Raw genomic sequence first — 20,468 nt, forward strand, 5'->3', positions numbered from 1 at the left:
CTTACAAAGGATTGGTTTTTTGGGGGGTGGGGGGTTTGTGTTTTTTTTGGTTTTAGGGCATGTTTTAGGGCTAGGGTCGGGTTGTTTTTAGGACTGGGGCCAGGTTGGTTTTTAAGGCTGGGACAGGGTACTTTGCAGGGCTGGGGGCTGGGATTTAGGGTTCAGGGCAGGGTGCTGATCCAGCGGGCTATAGAAAATATATCATAAACTACGCTACCCAACTTCATAACCTATAAACAAAATTCTATACTAAATATGGACCCATTTATGAACCTGATATATTTTGGGCCTACTGAATCAGGTGGTCAGAATAAATCTATATACACATTATCTACACACTATATACATATTTATACATTTGCAGAAAGAATATTGTCATTAGAATAAAACCCAATCATTTAAACGACCACCATAGGCGACGTGATCTAGCTAATGGTAACCTATACTTCTAAATAACCAAGACCAGCTTGTTTGTTAAAAGTAAGATTTTATTTTCTAAATTATGGTATATATGTTGTAAGTCTTATAAATGAAATTTATTTGCAATAAAGCAAGCATGATGGTAAGAAATAAGAAAAATACAATTTAAGCAATTGAATTAACTTCAAAGAATTATATAAAGTTTAGCATTTCTAAAACATATTTTCCTAACTGAGCTAAATAGACAGAAATTAAAGTAAAGATCTTTGAGGATTCTTACGTGCTCCACGCAAAGTCCAGCAGCACATCACCCTCATCGGAAAGTCAGAAAGCAGCAGCCAGCCCAACCCTAAGGGCATGACTTTTTATACCTTTCTACGCTAACTAAACTAGCAAAGGAAAGTTTTCAGAAATACTCGACGTCCCATTGGCTGAGAGTGACAAGTGACATGTCACCCGATTCTTAAAAAGTTCCACAAAATCATGTCTTACAAAGACCATTGTCTCTTCCACGTGAAGCCAGAGGCTTCCTGCGATTGCAACTTTGTTTTAAGTCATCCTCGCAGCTTCCATAGTCTTACGGTGCAACTTCCGCGGATGCCAAGTTAAGGACTGACAAAAAGTTCACTTTCGACCTTGGCCATGTCCGACAGAATGATGTCAGCTCATCAGTTTTTGCTTTGTGAATGCATCTTCAATAAACGTTTTAATTCAGAATGGGCGTCTCGTGACTTTCTGCAGAATTATAGTTCAACTCTCATTTTGCGGCTCAAATAGCTAGGCCTCAAAAGCAGGCAACTTATGATTTCTAGTATAAAACAAACACAAGAAAAGTATTAATGTAAGAAATAAAGTATATTCTGTATCCACCCCATGGTTTACTAAATAATTAACCCACCCGATTAATCCAAATGTTACCTAGCCATTGCAAACAAATAAAGCAGCGTTTATATTTACCAGTCTCCGGTTTTCAATGAGACCCATATGCACCTAGAATAGTAGAAATGACATTACACAGACAAGGAAAAGCAAAACAAGCACATGCTTATTTTAAATATGCAGCAGTTAGTAATGACAAAAACGAAAACAATAAATTATTTTATTATTTTGCACGAACAAAAAGATGCAACATTTATGCACGTTTATGAGCACACATGTTAGTCCCCCCACGTGTAAAGTTTAATCTAGGTTGTATTAGCACGACATATCACAAATCATTAATAATTTTATTCATGTTATGGAAATGTGACTTTGCGAGTTTAAACAAAATTTTGTTTTCTATCTCGCTCCATCAACTCCCTCATCTGGTGATTAACAAATCACCACACCAGCACTCCAAATTTTTGGTAAATTAAAATTTTAAGAAATCGATTCAAATTCATTTGTATTAGTAAACCTAAAAGTCTGTTTCAGCATAATCTTTGCAATTAACATGACGCTCTCTATGTAACTCCTGCAACTCAATCTCCCTTTCCTCTTCTTTTCTGAGTTTATAGATTCTCTTCTTTTCTCTCATATGCTTCTTTCTTTTATGCAACAAACAACCTACTTTAGTCAAAATAAAAATGAATATAATTATAATCAAAGGTGCCAGAATCTTGCCAAGAATTGAACTTCCGATATTATGAAACCAGTTTTTAATTGCTTGAAACCTATTTGAAAGTTTCCCAGTAAAATCTTCTTCTTCTAAAGGAATTATTTCAGAATGCATTTGTGTAATATTCTTAATATACATTTCAATATTTTTACTTTCATCCGGTATATATGTACAGCAATGTTGGACATGTAAAATGCCACAGACTCCTCCCTCTTTTGCTAGGAGTATGTCTAAAGCAAGACGGTCTTGAATTACCATGGATCTAATTGCAATAACTTCAACATTCACTAATTGAAACCCATCAGCAGTGTCAGTTGATAATCTATCAACTATAGTGGACAATTTTCTGATTCTCCCTGCATTTAGGGTTATACCAACAAAAGGTATTACAGCTTGAAAAATATCTCCCAGAACTTCGGTAAAAGTTTCTCTTTTAGCTCTATTTACATAATTATGAATTTTAAATAATCCTTCTGAATCTCTGTCAACATGAAACACTTTAGGAAAAACAATTCCCACATAACAAGTTCCATACCAATGGTCTGGAAGGTTGTAGTAGGCTTTGTCACCACAAACAAAATAAATTCCAGGAAAGATAGGATCTTTTCCACCTTTAAATCCCCAACCTCCCATAATCTGATAAGTATCTTCACAGTTGCTTGCACCTACAAAATAATTATCAAAAAGTGTGTTATCTCTTCTAATGCAAAGCTTTCCACTAACAGGTTTGTCTATGTGAATTGCAATATTTTCAAGCATTTTGCCATTTAGTTTCTCATCCTCTTTTTGCCAGAATGATGACTTAGTCTGCTTGACTAATTCATTTCTCTTATAAATTGCTCTTCTCTCCTCAACCATATTCAGAAATTTCTTCCCTTCAGCACTTAATTTACATGTTAGATTATTCTTGTAAGCATACTCATAAGTGAGTTCGTTAGTAACAAGGAAATATTCTCTTAATTGTTTAGCTTTCTTATGCTTATTTAAAGCATTATCAATTTTAACATTAGCAAAAATCTCATCATAATTTGAATAGTAATATTCTAAACGACCAGTTTGATAAAATAAACTAGTTAATACACTACATGTAACAGCATAAGTGAGAGGAAGCATATTATATGTTACTCCCTCAGAAACAGAAGCGGGTAACTTAACGCATACATAACAATCCTTTGCATCCATTACCTTTACATATTCACTCAAAAGCTTTGTGAAAGTATTGCTTGAAAAATCACCTATTGATTTATCTTGATGAATGTTAGGCTGATGATCAATTACTTTTGCAGATGCACTATGTTTAGTTTGGCTAACCAGAGCTTTGCTTGTTATGTTAACTTTGTGTAATTCTCTATTCATTTCTAAAGGTATAATCACAGCTAGTACCAACCAGAGCAGAACTAAAATGAGCAGACACACCAGAGTCATCTTACAGCATCTTTTAAAAACAGAGCATTTTGAAGTGCTCTCCTTAATGTAAGGCATTTTTAGGTTAGTTTTAGCCTCAAAAATAAAATTAAAAATAAAAATAAATTTTAAAATTTATATACACCCCCCTTTTAAAATATTTTTCTTTTTATAACCCTAAACAAGATTTCTTCGACCTTATGTCATACATAAGTTTTTCTTCTACTAGACAGTTTTTCTTCGACCTTGTGTCAACTAACAGGATTTCTTCAGCCTTATGCCAATTTAATAAATTTGTACTTCAATCATTGTCACTAATTTCTTGGATTTCGTTTTCTTCTTTACTACTATCATATATGTCTATAACAGGTGGAATTACTAAGTAAGTCCACTCAGGAGACTTGTATTTCTGGTTTGGTCTAATTATTCTCTTCCCTTTTCTTGATATCACTTCTATTTTCCTTCCAACTCCAACCTCTTTTCCAGGACTCTTTTGACTACTGATTTCTTCAACTTGTTCTATTGGCTTTTTAATCAATCTGACTCTCAATCTTCCACCAGGCCAGTAGTCTGCTTTTCTCACGTACTTTTTCTTTGGTTCAGAATTATTTGATTCAGATTTCCAAGTCCTTTTCTTTCTGCTTTCACTTCCACCTTCCACGTCACTTTCTTCAGTTTCGTAGTCTGAAATTTCAATTGACTCAGGAACTTCTCTATTCGGCAATTTCACTCCTTCAGGAACTTCACTTTGTCTTCCATCACTGGTACTCGGTAATTCGTTCTCTTCCTCTTCCTCAATTACCTCTAGCTTCCCAGATTTCGGATTTTTGTTCCTTACTTCAGAGCTTGTTCTCTGCCTTTCGATACTCTCCTGGTCTGAAACTTCTTTTGGTTCAGCTTCTTTGTCTTCAATATAGACAACCGAATCTTCAGTTATCTTTCCTTTTAACAGATTCTCTTCACCTTCAGAATCTATTTCAATTATTTCTAAGTCTTTTCTTGTCAGATTTCCATTCACTGGCACAGTTTCCAGATGTCGACTTTCTTGTCGATCTTCAGAATCTGGAATTATTTCACCTTCTGTTCTGTCTTCTGCTTCAGAATCAGAGTCATCTGTGGTATCACTTTCAACATCAGAACTCTCAGGAGTTGGTATTGGAATAGTATGACTTGGATGAATCCAGCGCTTCAATCCTCTGCACTTTACAGCATTAGTAGTGATCAAGATTACCTGCCTAGGTTTCTGCCATCTAGGAGATAGACAATTCCTCCTCCGATGTACTTTCGTTCTGACCCAGTCTCCAGGTCTCAGATCATGTGTCAAAACTTTGTCATTTGATTGTGCTTCAGTTCCCACCTGATTAGACACAGAAGTTACCATATCAGATAACCTTTTACAGTAATCCAAAATTGCACTGTCATTTATGCTCAACAGTTTACCTACAGGTACAAAAGCTTGCCTCATAACTCTTCCCATCAAAATTTCATGAGGACTCAAACCTGTCTTTTTATCTGGTGTACTTCTTATTGACATCAAAACAAGTGGAAGAGCATCAGTCCACTTAACTCCTGTCTCTAGACACATTTTCCCAATTCTGTTTTTGATAGTTCCATTTATTTGTTCAACTACACCTGATGCCTCTGGTCTGTATGCACAGTGTATTTTCTGCTCAATACTCATAGCTTCGCAAATTAACTTCAACAGTTTATTATCAAAATGACTTCCTCCATCACTCTCAATAGTAACTGGAAAACCGTACCTTGGGATGATTTCTCTGAGCATTAGTTTTGCTACTGTAATTGAATCACAATGTCTTGTAGGAAAAGCTTCTACCCACCTTGAGAACAAGCATACAATTACAAGTACATATTTCAAACAGTTGTGTAAGGGCATTTCAATGAAATCTATTTGTAACCTGGTGAAGGGACCACCCTCTCGACCAATTATTCCTGTCCCCACCACTGATTTTCTGTTTGGATTCATTTGTTGGCATGACAAACACCTTTGACAAAAAGATTCTGCAATGGTTCTAAATTTGGTATTGAACCATGTTTCTATAAACAGTCTGACCATAGAATCTCTTCCTAAATGTGCAGGACCATGATATAATCTGGCCATGTCAGAAATCATGCAATTTGGTAAAACTACTCTGCCATCTTTGTAAACCCACACTCCATCTTCATCACGTTGTCTACAATCTGATCTTAACCACTGGTCTTTTTCTTCATCATCTGCTTCTTTTTGTAAATCTCTAATCTCATTCCATGTTTCTACAATAGTTGTTAGCATTAATGAATTTGAATCAGTTTCTGTACTTCTATTCCGATTGTAAGAATAATTTTTCCTTGCGCAGTACTTTGCTGTTTCATCTGCGAAGGCATTTCCTTTGGAAATATAATCAGTTCCTCTAGTGTGCGCTGCACACTTGACTATGGCAATTTCTTTTGGCAATTGTATTGCTTCAATCAATCTTCTAATGAAAACTGCATTTTTAATTGGTGACCCTGTTGATGTCAGGTATCCTCTCTGTGACCAGAGTTGTCCATAATCATGCACAACTCCGTACCCATACTGACTATCAGTAATGATGGTAACTCTTATATCTTTTGATATTTCACATGCACGAATTAAAGCAATCAATTCAGCCACTTGTGCTGAACGAACTCCTTCAAGACATGATGCTTCTTTAATGTTTTCGACTGTACAAACTGAGTATGAAGCTTTCAAGATACCACCTTCGGATCTTAAGCATGAGCCATCTACAAAGTAGACAAAATCCGATTCAGGCAAAGGTCTGTCTTTGATGTCTTTTCTGGGTTTAGTGCAGAATTCCATGACATCTAAACATTCATGTTCTGTCTCAATGTCATTAACGATTTCTGAATCAGGCAGTAATGTAGAAGGATTCAGATTCAAACATCTTGAAATCGAAACATTATCTGCTCCTAGTATGATTTTCTCATACTTTGTCAATCTGCTACTTGTTAAATGTTGAGTCTTACCTCTTGTCAGTAATATTTCAACTGAATGAGGCACAAAAACTTTTACAGGAAATCCCATAATGATTCCTTCACTTTGTTCAAGACTGATACTTGTAGCTGCAACTGCTTTTAAACAACCTGGTAATGCTTTTGCAATTGGATCAAGAACTGCAGAGAAATATGCAATAGGTTTCTTTAGGTTCCCATGTCTCTGAATTAACACAGATAATGCACATCCTTCTCTCTCACTGCAATACAGTTCAAAATCTTTTTCATAATTTGGCATACCCAAAGCAGGAGCTTGGCATAAGCTCTTTTTCAAGTTTTCAAAAGATTCCATCTCAACATCATTAAGAATAATTGGATCTTTTACATCTGATTTGGTCAGTCTTTGTAGTGGTTTCGCAATTACTGAAAATCCACTTATCCATTGTCGACAGTAACCTACCATTCCCAGGAACATTCTGACCTGTCTTTGTGTTCTTGGCGGTAACATTGCTTGAATCATTTTTATTCTCTCTATTGTTACTTGTCTTTTTCCCTTTGCAATTCTATGACCAAGATATTTTACTTCTTGTTTGCAAAACTGTAGTTTTGCTGGGGACACTTTATGTCCTTCTTCTGCAAGGCGATTTAACAGAATTATTGTGTCTGTTACACAATTTTCTCTTGTCTTTGCAGCTATTAACAAATCATCAATATACTGCACCAGCGTAGACCTACCTGGTAAGTCTAAATCTTCTAAAGATCTTTTTAACAGTTCGTTAAAGATTGAAGGACTTTCTGTATAGCCCTGAGGGATTCTTGTCCATCCAAGGGTCTTACCTTGGAATCTGAAAGCAAAGATTTCATAACTGTCTGGGTGTAGAGGAACAGTAAAGAATGCATTGCAAAGGTCAATGACTGTGTACCATTCAGCATCATATGGAATCTGAAATAGAATTACTGCTGGATTTGGAACCACAGGACAACATGGAATAACAATTTGATTAACCTTTCTCAAATCTTGTACGATCCTAAATGTTCCGTTAGCCTTTTTAACTCCCATAATTGGTGAATTACAAGAGCTACTCTTCATTTCTTCCAATACACCTTGCTTGATTAATTTTTCAATTACAGGTGTAATACCTTCAATTGTCTCTGTTTTCATTTTATATTGTGGAGTGTTTGGAAATTCTATTCCCTGCTTCAATGCAATTTTAACAGGATCTACGTTTTTCATCAGACCCATCTCATTCCCAGTAAAATCCCATATTTCAGATTTCACTGTTTCTTTTAGCTCTTCAGGTAAATCTTTTTCTTCAAATGCAGGAAACAATTTTGTTTCTTCTGCTTCCATCATCATCATTGTCATTCTGTACAAACCATCTTCCTCCATTGTTTGTAATTCAACTCCTTCAGGAGAACAATATATTCTGCAATTCATTTTACATAGGATGTCTCTACCTAATAGATTTACTGGACTACTATTACAAACCACAAATCTGTGTTTGTCTCTGTAATTTCCAATTTCAACTGGTACTGGATCAGTTAAATCTGTTTTAATTTGCTGATTACTTACTCCGACAACTTGGATGGTATCCCCAGAGAGAGGTAGGTTTTCAATTTCCACTGATCTAACAGTAGAACGGGTAGCACCAGTGTCCACTAGAAAAGTGATGTCTACATCATTAACTTTCCCGTTTACATAAGGACCAGACTGGTCAACCTCAAGAGTGGCTCCAACAACACACTCTTCCTCCTCTCTCGGGCACCGTCAGCAATAATCATCAGAATCACTGTCTTGGCTTTCTGTCAATAAAAACTGTTGTGAAGCATTTTGCATTTGAACCCTTTGCTGCTTTTGCTGTTTTTGTGGTTTTATTACCTGTTCACATCCCTGAAATCCCACGTTTGGATTATATTTTTGAACTCCCCCACAATTCGGAAAAGGTGGTTGTGGCAACTGGTCCTGTCGATTATTCACCTGTTGTTGTTGCTGTTGTTGTAATTGTCGCTGAATATTAAATTCATTTAACCCCTGTTGCATCTGTAGCTGTTGCTGCACGTTAACACCATTCTGCATCTGTGGATTCAATAAGGGATTCTTTAAGTTTCTAGGAGGATGAGGACACTCGTCCCTCCAATGTCCAATTTCGCCACAATTAAAACAAGGTAATCTTTGTTTCAGCTCTTCTATCTTTGGGCTAAATTTCTTTTGGAAATTATTACCTTTAAACTTTCCTTGTATCTGGTTCGTATTTCCAGTTTGAACAAAATTAGTGTTCTTATTTCCCATGCTGGCAATCTGTTGTTCAGCTACTTTTACCTGTGCCCACATGGCTTTCTCCTTCAGCTTCTTCTGTTTTACTTCTAATTCATCGCTACAATATTTTGCTTTTCTCAGAATATCATCTATAGATAGTGCTTGCCATCCGACAATGCTAGTTCTGATCATTTCTCCAATTTCAGGCTTTAGTCCATAAACAAATCTATAGATAAAATGACTCATGTCTTTCTCATCTAATTTTTCATAACCACTGTATTGTTTAAAGATTAACAGTAGTCTTTCATAAAAAGAATGAACTGATTCTTTTGTTTCCTGCTCTGTTCTTTCTATTTTAACCCAATCAACTTCTTTGGGTGGAATTTTGTTTTTCATCCAAACAATTACTTTCTCATAAAAATCCATTACAAGTGGATTTGGGGCACCTGTTTCTTTGATTCGCTCAGGTTCTGTTTTTGGCCAACTAATAGATATTTTACATTCTGTCCAAAGATCAGATGGAACAACAATGTCAAAAAATCCATCCAAATCAATCCACAGAACTTTTGACACTTTGATAAATCTATCGACTTGCCTGTACCACTCAACAGGTTTCTCTCTTAATTTAGGAAAATCATTTGTAAATAACAGAATGTCTTGTCTTGACCATGGGACATGAACATATCCTCCACCTGCAACTTCTCTCATTGGAAATTGTTTTGACATTCTTTCTAATCTTTCATCTTCCTTCCTTTTAGTCCATTTCACTCTCCATTTGTTCAGTTCTCCTAGCTTTTTGATATAGACAATTAAATCTTTAATGTGAACTATTCTTCCCATTGAGTTCAAACTCTCAATGTCGCTTTCTGAGAAATCTAATCTGTAATGTTTTGCAAAATTCTTTTGTTTACTCACATCGATTTCAAGTTCTGCAGCTAGATCCTCTAATTGATCATATTTATTTTTCGTTTTCCACTGAATACTTTTGCAAATGAATAATAGTTCATCATCCCGATAGTAATTTAAACTATCTGGGCCAATTGTTCCAATTATTAATTCTTCTATATTTGCTTTTAATTTGGCCACATCAAGCTTTGGTGTAGTTACCCTGACTTCAGGACTTCCTACATCTGACATAGCACCCATTGGTGTTTTTGGAGATAAATCCTCATTAAAGGTTAAATCAGGCATTCTCGATCTAGAAGTGTTTAATTCTGTCAAATCTGAATAAAATTTTTCAGCAGGCTTTTGAATTTCTGTATTTAAAGGAATAGTTAATCCAGTTTTGTTTGTGTTTCTTTGATCAAATATAGGCTGAACAGGACCTATTGTTACTGGAACTGTGACAGCTTCCATGCCTTTTGTCATTCTTTTAATTAATTCTTCTTTAGACCTTAAGTATTCATTATAATCATCATCCTCAACATTTCTTGTTTCTCTTGTATAATCTTTTGGAGGTTCCCTTGCTCTTGGAGTCATTGAAAAATGTCTACCCTCATTTCGAGCATTCTCAAATTCTGGTCTTCTAGGAGTTTCAGTGATTTCACAATTATTTGGATAAAGTTTAGGAGCTTCATTAATTGGAGGTGCACTCGGTGAAGTTTCAGTAGAAACCACCGGAGTAGACCATGATCTAGAAGGTCTCAAAGGCTGATTAGGCTGTTTATTTCTAGTAGTTGTATATATTTCTTCCATAATTGCATCCTCAGATTCACTTTCCATAGATTTTCCTGTAGGAGAACCCATTACCATTTCATGAATTAAATACAATCCTTCACTCATGTTTCCCTGTCTCCACATTCGTAATCTATCTTCATGAGTTTCTCTTTTCCATGATGGACTTTTAGAAGGTCTTTTAATTCCACTAGCTTCTCTTTGTAACTGATACATCTCATCTTCCCACTCAACTAAAGCTTCAAATTGAGTTGGTCTCGGTTTTGGAACAAGAGCATTCATTTTCTCTCGTAAGTTTCTTAAAACTCTTACATTAAATGAACCATCATCAGGCCAAGCCAAAACACCATCGTTTTTAGTATAACGTTTCCAACTGTCGAACCATAAGACAGTATGATATCCGTATTCACCTTCCATGTACGCTGCAGGTGTTTTATACTTATGAAGTAGTTTACCACCTCGCGTTTCGATTTTCTTGTCAGGTGAAAATAAATTCTTAAATTTCTGAAACAATGTTGTCTTTTTCTCAACATGTTTAAAATGATAACTCATTTTTAAAAGTTAAATTCAATTCACAAAATCGTTCGTAAAATATTTCCGGGATTGTTCCGCAAAACAACCAATCCGTGCGCGAAACACACCAACAAGCCAATGGCAGTTGAGTTACGTCAGTTTCCTGCTCAACCAATAATTTTGGAGATTTTCCTAAGGACCAATCAGCTCACAGGCCGTCAGAGACTCAGGAGCCAATCAGAATACAGCTTGTGACGTAGGTCACCCAATCCCAGCGCGGCTCTGTGACGTACACAGCAGCTGCGGTTTCTCGCTTCTCACTCCTGGCGCTTACCCCTCCTTCACAAAATCTTTTCACAGCGCCATTTTAAGAACACTTTTCAGTGTAAATTAATTCTTAACAATGACTTATAAAGACAACATCTGTTCGTTTCACTAATTAGGATAGTTTACATACATTCAAGTATCCACACTTCGGAATAGACGGCGCTATTCACACTAAGGATAATATTCAATTGTCAGTAGAGTAACCTTACCCCACCCTTCTAACACGTATAATTATGAACTCGCTTTGCTCTGAACCCACCGCGAAGTGAAAGTTCTAAGAGTTCCACTTGAACATAAAATACAATTCAAACTCGCACTTTTACACGGAAAATTCCCTAAATTCAAACACACACGAAATCCGTACAGGACTCTCACCTGTTTATAGAAATCATGCACCGTTAGCAAAATAACGACGTTATCCGTACAGGGCTCTCACCTGTTTATAGATATGAAACATGTACCCGTACAGGACTCTAACCTGTTTATAGATAATCATGCACCGACGCTAATTTTACCCTTCATTCAAGCTCGGATATAACTAATACTCTCATCACAGTGAGTTTTATGGAAGGCGCTTTGTCCCTATTCTCATGCTGCTTTGATTTCTTAGAAAATCCTCACTATACAAGAATCAGACCTAGCCCTAAAACTGTGCTGCTCGGCGACAACACTATGGTACACGGCGATACCTCTTGTGATACTCGGCGATATCACTACAAACGAACAGATGGCTTGCGTGACTAATTTCTCGCCACACAATCTATACCGGTATAGCTTACAGATAGGCACGAAAAACGAACTTAACGAGTGTTAAAACATTGATCCTATTTTCATACCATGACGCAATCCTTAGCAACCAACATGTTACCTTGGTTACCGCTTAGCAACCATCAATTTCTGCTACCAGATAATTGATCCAGCGGGCTATAGAAAATATATCATAAACTACGCTACCCAACTTCATAACCTATAAACAAAATTCTATACTAAATATGGACCCATTTATGAACCTGATATATTTTGGGCCTACTGAATCAGGTGGTCAGAATAAATCTATATACACATTATCTACACACTATATACATATTTATACATTTGCAGAAAGAATATTGTCATTAGAATAAAACCCAATCATTTAAACGACCACCATAGGCGACGTGATCTAGCTAATGGTAACCTATACTTCTAAATAACCAAGACCAGCTTGTTTGTTAAAAGTAAGATTTTATTTTCTAAATTATGGTATATATGTTGTAAGTCTTATAAATGAAATTTATTTGCAATAAAGCAAGCATGATGGTAAGAAATAAGAAAAATACAATTTAAGCAATTGAATTAACTTCAAAGAATTATATAAAGTTTAGCATTTCTAAAACATATTTTCCTAACTGAGCTAAATAGACAGAAATTAAAGTAAAGATCTTTGAGGATTCTTACGTGCTCCACGCAAAGTCCAGCAGCACATCACCCTCATCGGAAAGTCAGAAAGCAGCAGCCAGCCCAACCCTAAGGGCATGACTTTTTATACCTTTCTACGCTAACTAAACTAGCAAAGGAAAGTTTTCAGAAATACTCGACGTCCCATTGGCTGAGAGTGACAAGTGACATGTCACCCGATTCTTAAAAAGTTCCACAAAATCATGTCTTACAAAGACCATTGTCTCTTCCACGTGAAGCCAGAGGCTTCCTGCGATTGCAACTTTGTTTTAAGTCATCCTCGCAGCTTCCATAGTCTTACGGTGCAACTTCCGCGGATGCCAAGTTAAGGACTGACAAAAAGTTCACTTTCGACCTTGGCCATGTCCGACAGAATGATGTCAGCTCATCAGTTTTTGCTTTGTGAATGCATCTTCAATAAACGTTTTAATTCAGAATGGGCGTCTCGTGACTTTCTGCAGAATTATAGTTCAACTCTCATTTTGCGGCTCAAATAGCTAGGCCTCAAAAGCAGGCAACTTATGATTTCTAGTATAAAACAAACACAAGAAAAGTATTAATGTAAGAAATAAAGTATATTCTGTATCCACCCCATGGTTTACTAAATAATTAACCCACCCGATTAATCCAAATGTTACCTAGCCATTGCAAACAAATAAAGCAGCGTTTATATTTACCAGTCTCCGGTTTTCAATGAGACCCATATGCACCTAGAATAGTAGAAATGACATTACACAGACAAGGAAAAGCAAAACAAGCACATGCTTATTTTAAATATGCAGCAGTTAGTAATGACAAAAACGAAAACAATAAATTATTTTATTATTTTGCACGAACAAAAAGATGCAACATTTATGCACGTTTATGAGCACACATGTTAGTCCCCCCACGTGTAAAGTTTAATCTAGGTTGTATTAGCACGACATATCACAAATCATTAATAATTTTATTCATGTTATGGAAATGTGACTTTGCGAGTTTAAACAAAATTTTGTTTTCTATCTCGCTCCATCAGTGCTGGGGTGTATTCTTTACCATGCATGCCTTTTCCAATCATGCCTTTACAACAAAATTCTTTGTAAATGCTTGCGTGGTAAAGACATGGTCGTAGTAAAGACCGCGTTGTTAAGACATGCAATATAATTGCATGCGTGGTTCCGTCCTACAACTCTTTAAAACCATTTGGATCTGCATTTTACCAATCTGATAGTTTTGTGGTCTTGCTACATGCAGCTTTAGCTGTTTATTGCAGACAGCACTGGAACCATTACTCAAACATATACTTAGAGAGGGCTTTGGGTCTGGGCTTTCTCACGTTTTGATGTTTTCTTATCCCAATCACTTTCTTGCTCCTGAATCAATGGCTTTCTTCACTATTTCTCCATTTGGCTCACCCCTGCAGCTTTTAGGCTTCACCCTTCTTTGTGGTTGATTGAGTGTATCCTTACACTGCTGACATTAGTTAAATGGTTTTCTTTTGCCTTTTTTCTGTGCCATGTGCATGTTCTACTCCTCTCTCATGCCTTTTCTTTTCATCTCCCCACCTCCTCTCTTTTTCTGTCTCCCACCACCTCAATGATTCACGACTTTTACCTCTGTTAATCCTTCTCCCACCCCCACTGCCTCAATATTATTGTCTCCATCACAGTGTCCTGCTAAGTTTCTCTCTTGCTCCACTCCCCACCTCCCTCTTTCTGACCTGCCATTTGCCAGTGCCACTGTTGGCTTTGTAGTGCCTGTACAGCTGCATTAGTATTGCCAACGTTGCATATAGTTGAAACGTGCTGCTGCAGCAGGATATCTTGGAAATGTGCATTCTATACTTCCAAGATGTCTGACAAATTTCGTCTTGGCACAGCGTGGGAGGCCATATTGGAAATATAGAAAATAATGTGCAGACTTGTTAGAGTGCTATTTATATGATTGCCCACCTGAAAAATTGCAGGCCCAGATGGCCAACAGCTGCTTTTGGCGTTACTAATGCGTGTGCTGCATTTGAAAAAAAAGAATACTGACAACTAACAAACTATTGTCAAAGTGCCAATTACCTTTGCGAATCCTTGTTCAATATAATTGATACATTGTCTTCACTGTTAACGAAGACTGGTATGCCTGCATTTGTTATCTTAGATTCATTGTGCCATGTAAAGTTTGTCAGGTTCTTCATAAAGAATCTCTGCCACAATTATAGTTAAGTTTACCAGAAGGATACTAAATAAAATAATAATAATGAGATACTTTTAAATATTGTGGCGGTCTTCCTTATACATTCATGTTTAATCTATTCACCTGCTCAGATTTATACAATGATGTGTCTTCGGGCTAGGAAATAACATTCAATTTCAATTCACAAAATCTGTTTGTTTTTCTGTTCCTGCTCTTGCTTTTTAGGTACAAAAGTTTCACCCAACACAAAGACAGATTGATATTTTTTGCGACGTTTTAATTTCGGTTAAATTACTTTAGAATACAAATATTTTGTGGTAACTAATTCTGAATAGCAAAAATATCGGGAGTAAAAAGCAGAACTCTGCAAGTAAAATGGGACGGGGAAACACAAAATATATTTTTTAATTGGTTCTTTTTGGTTCCGACTTTAATATGAATATGCTAAGGCGAGAGAAGGTTGTCAGTACGCATGTTTTAAACCAACAAGCAGAGGGCGGTACTGACCGGGTCTAAGTGCATTTTCCCGAAAGATAGCCCACAAATACCGAACTCCCATTGCTGAGATGGAGAACCCCCCCCCCCCTCCCCTTTCCTGCTGCTGTTGCACGAAAAAGATTATGCACTGAAAAAGTATTCTGAAATGCATGTTGTATATTTTGATAGATTCCTTATACCATGCTGAACTGCAAGGGTACTCTCCACTGCATGGCCCAGCAAAATGTGAGCTGAGTCTACTGGCCTTGTGCGTAAAGTCCTTACTGTGCTGAAAGTAACTTAATGGAGCGTGTAAGACTGATCGGCAAGTTCTTGGCCACTGGCGGCCCTCAAGGGAGCATCACCTGCAGCATGTGCTGCACTTGGTGGAGGTAGGGTGCATCAAATTCACAGTGGTGTTGTGCAAGCGCCAACACCTAAATCATGCAAATATCTTTCCCCCTGACTCCCTCTGTCCGCCCGCGAGTATTGTCTGGAGAAGAGGGGTGAAGTCAATCATTTTCTTTTCTATGTCTCTAGACACTCTAACTTGCTGATGCTGGCATTCTTCTAGTAAATAGGTATTTTTGGCAAGCTGGTATTCCAATGAGGTTAATGTTATCCCATTGATAGGAGATAACGTGTTTTGTATCTGAAAAGCAATCTTGTTTAACTCATTATTGCCTTCAAGTAAAAAAAGCCAGAAAGCCAGGAACAACATTGTATTTTCCATTTCACAATTCTGTGCTTAGGCACTATTACATAGGATACTATCACCTATTTGTTTTGAGCCAACAGCGTGTTGCATTGTGGGGCTTCATTATGGGATCAAAGCCCCAGCATGCAAGGTGCTGTTGACTAAAATGCCAAATTTGGCTGGAGGGGGTTATGCATGATATGTAGCCCTTGTCAGCTGTCTGTTAACATTTTACAAAGGGCCTACTCTACTTAAAAAAAGTACTTGTTTCACACATAAAATCTTGTGAAACAACCCTTGCTTTTTAGCCTTTGTCCACCAACCTCAGTAGGGGGAGGGATGATGGGGGAGGGATGATGGAGTAGGGATGATGGAGTATGGCCCGCAGAAGGTTATTGGCGAGGTTGTCAATATGCGTAATTGTTTCTGAAGACGAGTCATTGTGATCGTAGCCTACACTATGAAACAGACCACGCACATGCTGCCAAACCACGCTCACAGCTGACTGAACTATACACCTAATATGAAAGCATGTTAACAAGCTAGCTCCAATAGGGCAGCAACAGTGAGGCAGCCCCTTCTTTGTTGCATCCTGTCTGAAAAGGCAGAGCCATGGAGGCTTAAGAGAATAATTATTGGCTCAACCTTGCCTTCTGCTCTTCTGCAAAAGTCAGGGACTGACACTTTATAGCTGGGGTACGAACCTTTACATAAAGCATATTTGTGTTTTTTTCACTTTAGTACCTTAGATTATAATCCCTGCTGTAAACGGCCTTTATTTAAAATTGTGAACCACACCCTTTCTGCTGTGACAATTTTATTAATAAATCGAGGCAAGTCCGTTGTCTTGCTCCTTTTTATATAAGCTTTTTATGTAACAATAGTGTCTATCAAGCCATACTTAAGCGGATGGTATACAGTGTGCACCCGTAACAATTTCAAATTGCTCTCAAATGTGGCAATCGTGGGAAAGGATGCACAGTGGAGAAAAGTAATTGCCTAGTGTCACTCTCTTTGTCAAGCTTGGAAGTTAGGATCGAAATTTGCATCTGCCTTGATGCACATTTTATGACTGATCCAAGAGGCAAGTCGTTTGTCTTATGCCTCCTATACATGACCAGCCCCAGAGATGGAGTTTGATTTGCTGGAGAAAGATTAGAGATAAGAGGCTGGCAGTGCTCTGTGTGTCTGCAGCTAGTCCTAAATGAATTGTGTATGTTTAGAGCGGTTTCATCTCTCTCCATAAAGAGTAGTCCTCACTGCCTCTTGAGTTTGTGTCTTATCCTTTTTATTCTGATTGGAAAACCAATGCATTGAAAGGTTATTTTAAGGGCGCATTTACAAAGGGGCTTGGTGCATTGTCAATAAATACTGCAGTGGAGAAATGTCGGTATTTGTATTTTTAGTGTTTCACTATTCATAGCCTGATAGAAACCGTATTATTGGATTGCCTCAGCAGATCCAACATTTTGTGTATCCTCAGCGTATATCTGGTACCATGTACTGCAATAATCTGTGGTAGTGTGAGAATGGATGATTTAAACAGTAGGCATGAGCTGATTACACCCTGGGGAACGCCGCAGTGTGCGAGGGAGTCAAAGAGCCTCCATCTGGACCCTGGGCATTATGATTAAACAGAAATGAGGACAACCAGGTCAGGGCTTGCCTCACATGTCCCATCCTTTATCCATCCAGTTAACCCCTCCGACGCTCATGACGAGCACAGCTCGTCATGAGCCACGGTTCTCGTGTGCTCATGACGAGCTGAGCTCGTCATGACTGTTGGAACGCTCAGGTGCGGGGCTAATTCCCCTGCTGTGCTGGGTGTTCTAAGGAACGGACGTAGTCATGACGAGCTCAACTCGTCATGAGCACACGAGAAACGTGGCTCATGACGAGCTGAGCTCGTCATGAGCATCGGGGCGCTGTGCGCGCCCCTCCCCCCCCCCCCCCAGCACAGCGAGGGAATCGGCCCCGCAGCCAAGGGGTTAAACAGCAGCCCGAAGCTCACAGTATCAAAGGAAGCCAAAAATAATCAAAGAGGACCATGACAGCATATCACCCCTCATCAAGTAGTTTCAGCAACTAAACATGCTATCTAGTACAGCAGTATCCATTCCCCCTAAGTGGATGGAATCTTGATTGGTTTTCAAAGAGGAGGGAATTTTCTTTCTTTCTATGGATTTCTAAATTTGCCAACTACCCTTTTCTCCATTATTTTAACCAAAAATAGTATGGTGCAGTGGGTCTGTAATTTGCTGGAAGGCTAAGATCTGTTCTTTTATAGAAATGTGTAGCTAACTACCAGCTGCTTCTAAGCATCAAGAAACATAAATTGGTGCTAAAGAGCATTTATAAGAGTATATAACTTGGATTAATATTCTTCTCAATAAAAACAAGCAGGAACAACATCATGTATAGCTTACAAAAGACCCAGCGTGGCTACCACGTGTAATGGATTAATGAATACTTTTTAGATGTACAACGTGGGCTCCTTACCATTGGCCTGCTAGACCACAGCTGTGAAAGTTTGCCTATATGGTGAAGTTTGAGTTCTCGTTATGTGGGTGGTAGGAGTTTGCACTAGGCTGATTGTATTAGAAAGCTGCACGTCTACAATTGTTTGCGTTTATGCATATTGATTGTGAAAAAGTACAAATACCAGAGAGATTCTAAACGAAAACAGTGCTAAACAAGCCCCATACAAGAACCTAATCGTCTATAATTTGAGAAACCACTGTTTAAGAGAGAATAAATCATCCACTTTAAAAACCGCGCCCATTGTAGTTTTTCAGTAGGTGTTGATTAGAGGAAACATTTAAATGAAGGCATTATTTTATCATGTCACCTAATCTGTTCGATAATTGTCACGAAGTCTGTTCTCTCATTATTGATTCTCTCTGCTTTGATCCTACCATCCTTTCTCCTCTTCTTGCTCTACACAGAATGGTCCTCCTCCCAGGGCCATTAGTTCTCATTCAACCACTCAGCAACCGCTCTGGTTCCATCCTGATGTAATGCTCCTAATATGCCTCTTACACAAAAGTACAAATGATGATAATGGCATTTTTGTAGATGATTGCCACATGGAATCGATGCACTCCATGCTAGATATTCATGAATTGTTTAGGGGGAATGTGCCTTTGTCATCAGCACATTGATATAAATATTATATCTTATTAGGTCCTCTGAGTTTTTGTTCAGTGTTTTCTATGCATATTTCGAGTGAGGTTCTTCCTGTTTGTCTGTGAATATTTTCCTTATTAATTCACTTTGTCCGTGGTTCTAAAGCAACAGTAATGAATATTTGTGTGACTGCAGATACTTTTTGCCATGTTTGGAACTATTTTACAATGCAACATAGTACTTTTATCTTATGTTTTAATTTATTTTTCTTGTTTCGCTTTGTGTGATTTTTCAGGCTGGAGGTACGAAGTTGAAGAGAGGAGGACTCTGAAACCAAAATCGAAGTCTTATGGAGCAAACTTTTCATGGAACAAAAGAACGAGGGTGTCCACAAAATAAATTGGCAGAGGCTATATGTATGTCTGACTGTGAATAAAGTCAGCTGTGCCGTATTTATAGACCCTGTATAATACAACTCTTAATCTCCTAATAAATATGACCTTTAAACTACAAATGCATCTTGTGATGTCTATTTAAAATGTTTTTGAAGTTGTGGATTGAACCTCGGACAGCTTTAGCTATATATAGAGGAGATTTGGGGTGTTCATTCCTCTAGGAAATTGCTGGGATTAGAATCCAGTAAAAGGAATGTGTGAAATCATATGTAAGATGAAAGATTGTGGCATTGCCTGACAGTAATTCCATATCTTATTCAGTTTGACAATCCTATTTGTGGTGTTAAAATCATATTTAAAGGCAATATAAGCAAATACTGACTGCTTAGCATTTCAGTTTTTTGTGTTGCATAACTGTCTTTAAGCACCTGTTGTCTCATATAACCGTTTACAGAAAGTGTGAATGGGAACATGTTTCTTTTGTGTGGTCTTGCTTAATACCAAACTGGACCTGATCCAAGGAATACGATTCAGTCTTAAACAATGAATGATTGCTAAGCCTTTCTGGACACTCCTTAAAGGTGCTACCTAGTTTTCTGAAGATGAGTTCAAGAGCAATTGATCAATACCAAATATATCATTTATACCACGCCCACGACCCTTGACCCTGGTTACAGGCAGGTCGCTCCCCTCGCCGCACAGCTCCATCTGAGTGCACCCGTTTTTCGCCCCTGCTGCTGCCGTGAGTTCGCGCCAGCCCTCTGCCTCCGATCCGCCCCTTCTGCCGCTTTCTCACTTTTTTCACCTGCTGTATTTCTTTTGCTGTATTTCTTTGCTTTTTAACCCTATTACTCTATCACTATCCTACTTTCACTGTATTTTCTCTACTTTCTCACTGCTTCCTCTGGAGCTCTCCCTGATTCGATTTTGGCATCTTGCCACTTCCCCTTCCTGCACCTGCGGCCCCGCCCCCTCGTTCGCCCATTCGATCCCCGCTTCCGCCTCCCA

The 20,468-nt window shown here is 37.9% G+C and overlaps 1 protein-coding gene across 1 annotated transcript in view; it reads left to right on the forward strand.

Moving 5' to 3' along the window:
• The window catches only part of NDUFS4 (NADH:ubiquinone oxidoreductase subunit S4), a 500,675-nt gene extending 481,096 nt beyond the window's left edge, over positions 1-19,579 (forward strand). Inside the window, exon 5 of the mRNA XM_078675068.1 lies at positions 19,361-19,579. Coding sequence (XP_078531194.1) covers positions 19,361-19,464 — 104 coding nt within the window. The 3' untranslated portion in view covers positions 19,465-19,579. The remainder of the gene's footprint in view (positions 1-19,360) is intronic.
• The last annotated feature ends 889 nt before the right edge of the window (positions 19,580-20,468 follow it).

This window comes from Lissotriton helveticus, chromosome 2_1 (genome assembly GCF_964261635.1).
Source record: "Lissotriton helveticus chromosome 2_1, aLisHel1.1, whole genome shotgun sequence".
Taxonomy (NCBI): Eukaryota; Metazoa; Chordata; class Amphibia; order Caudata; family Salamandridae; genus Lissotriton; species Lissotriton helveticus.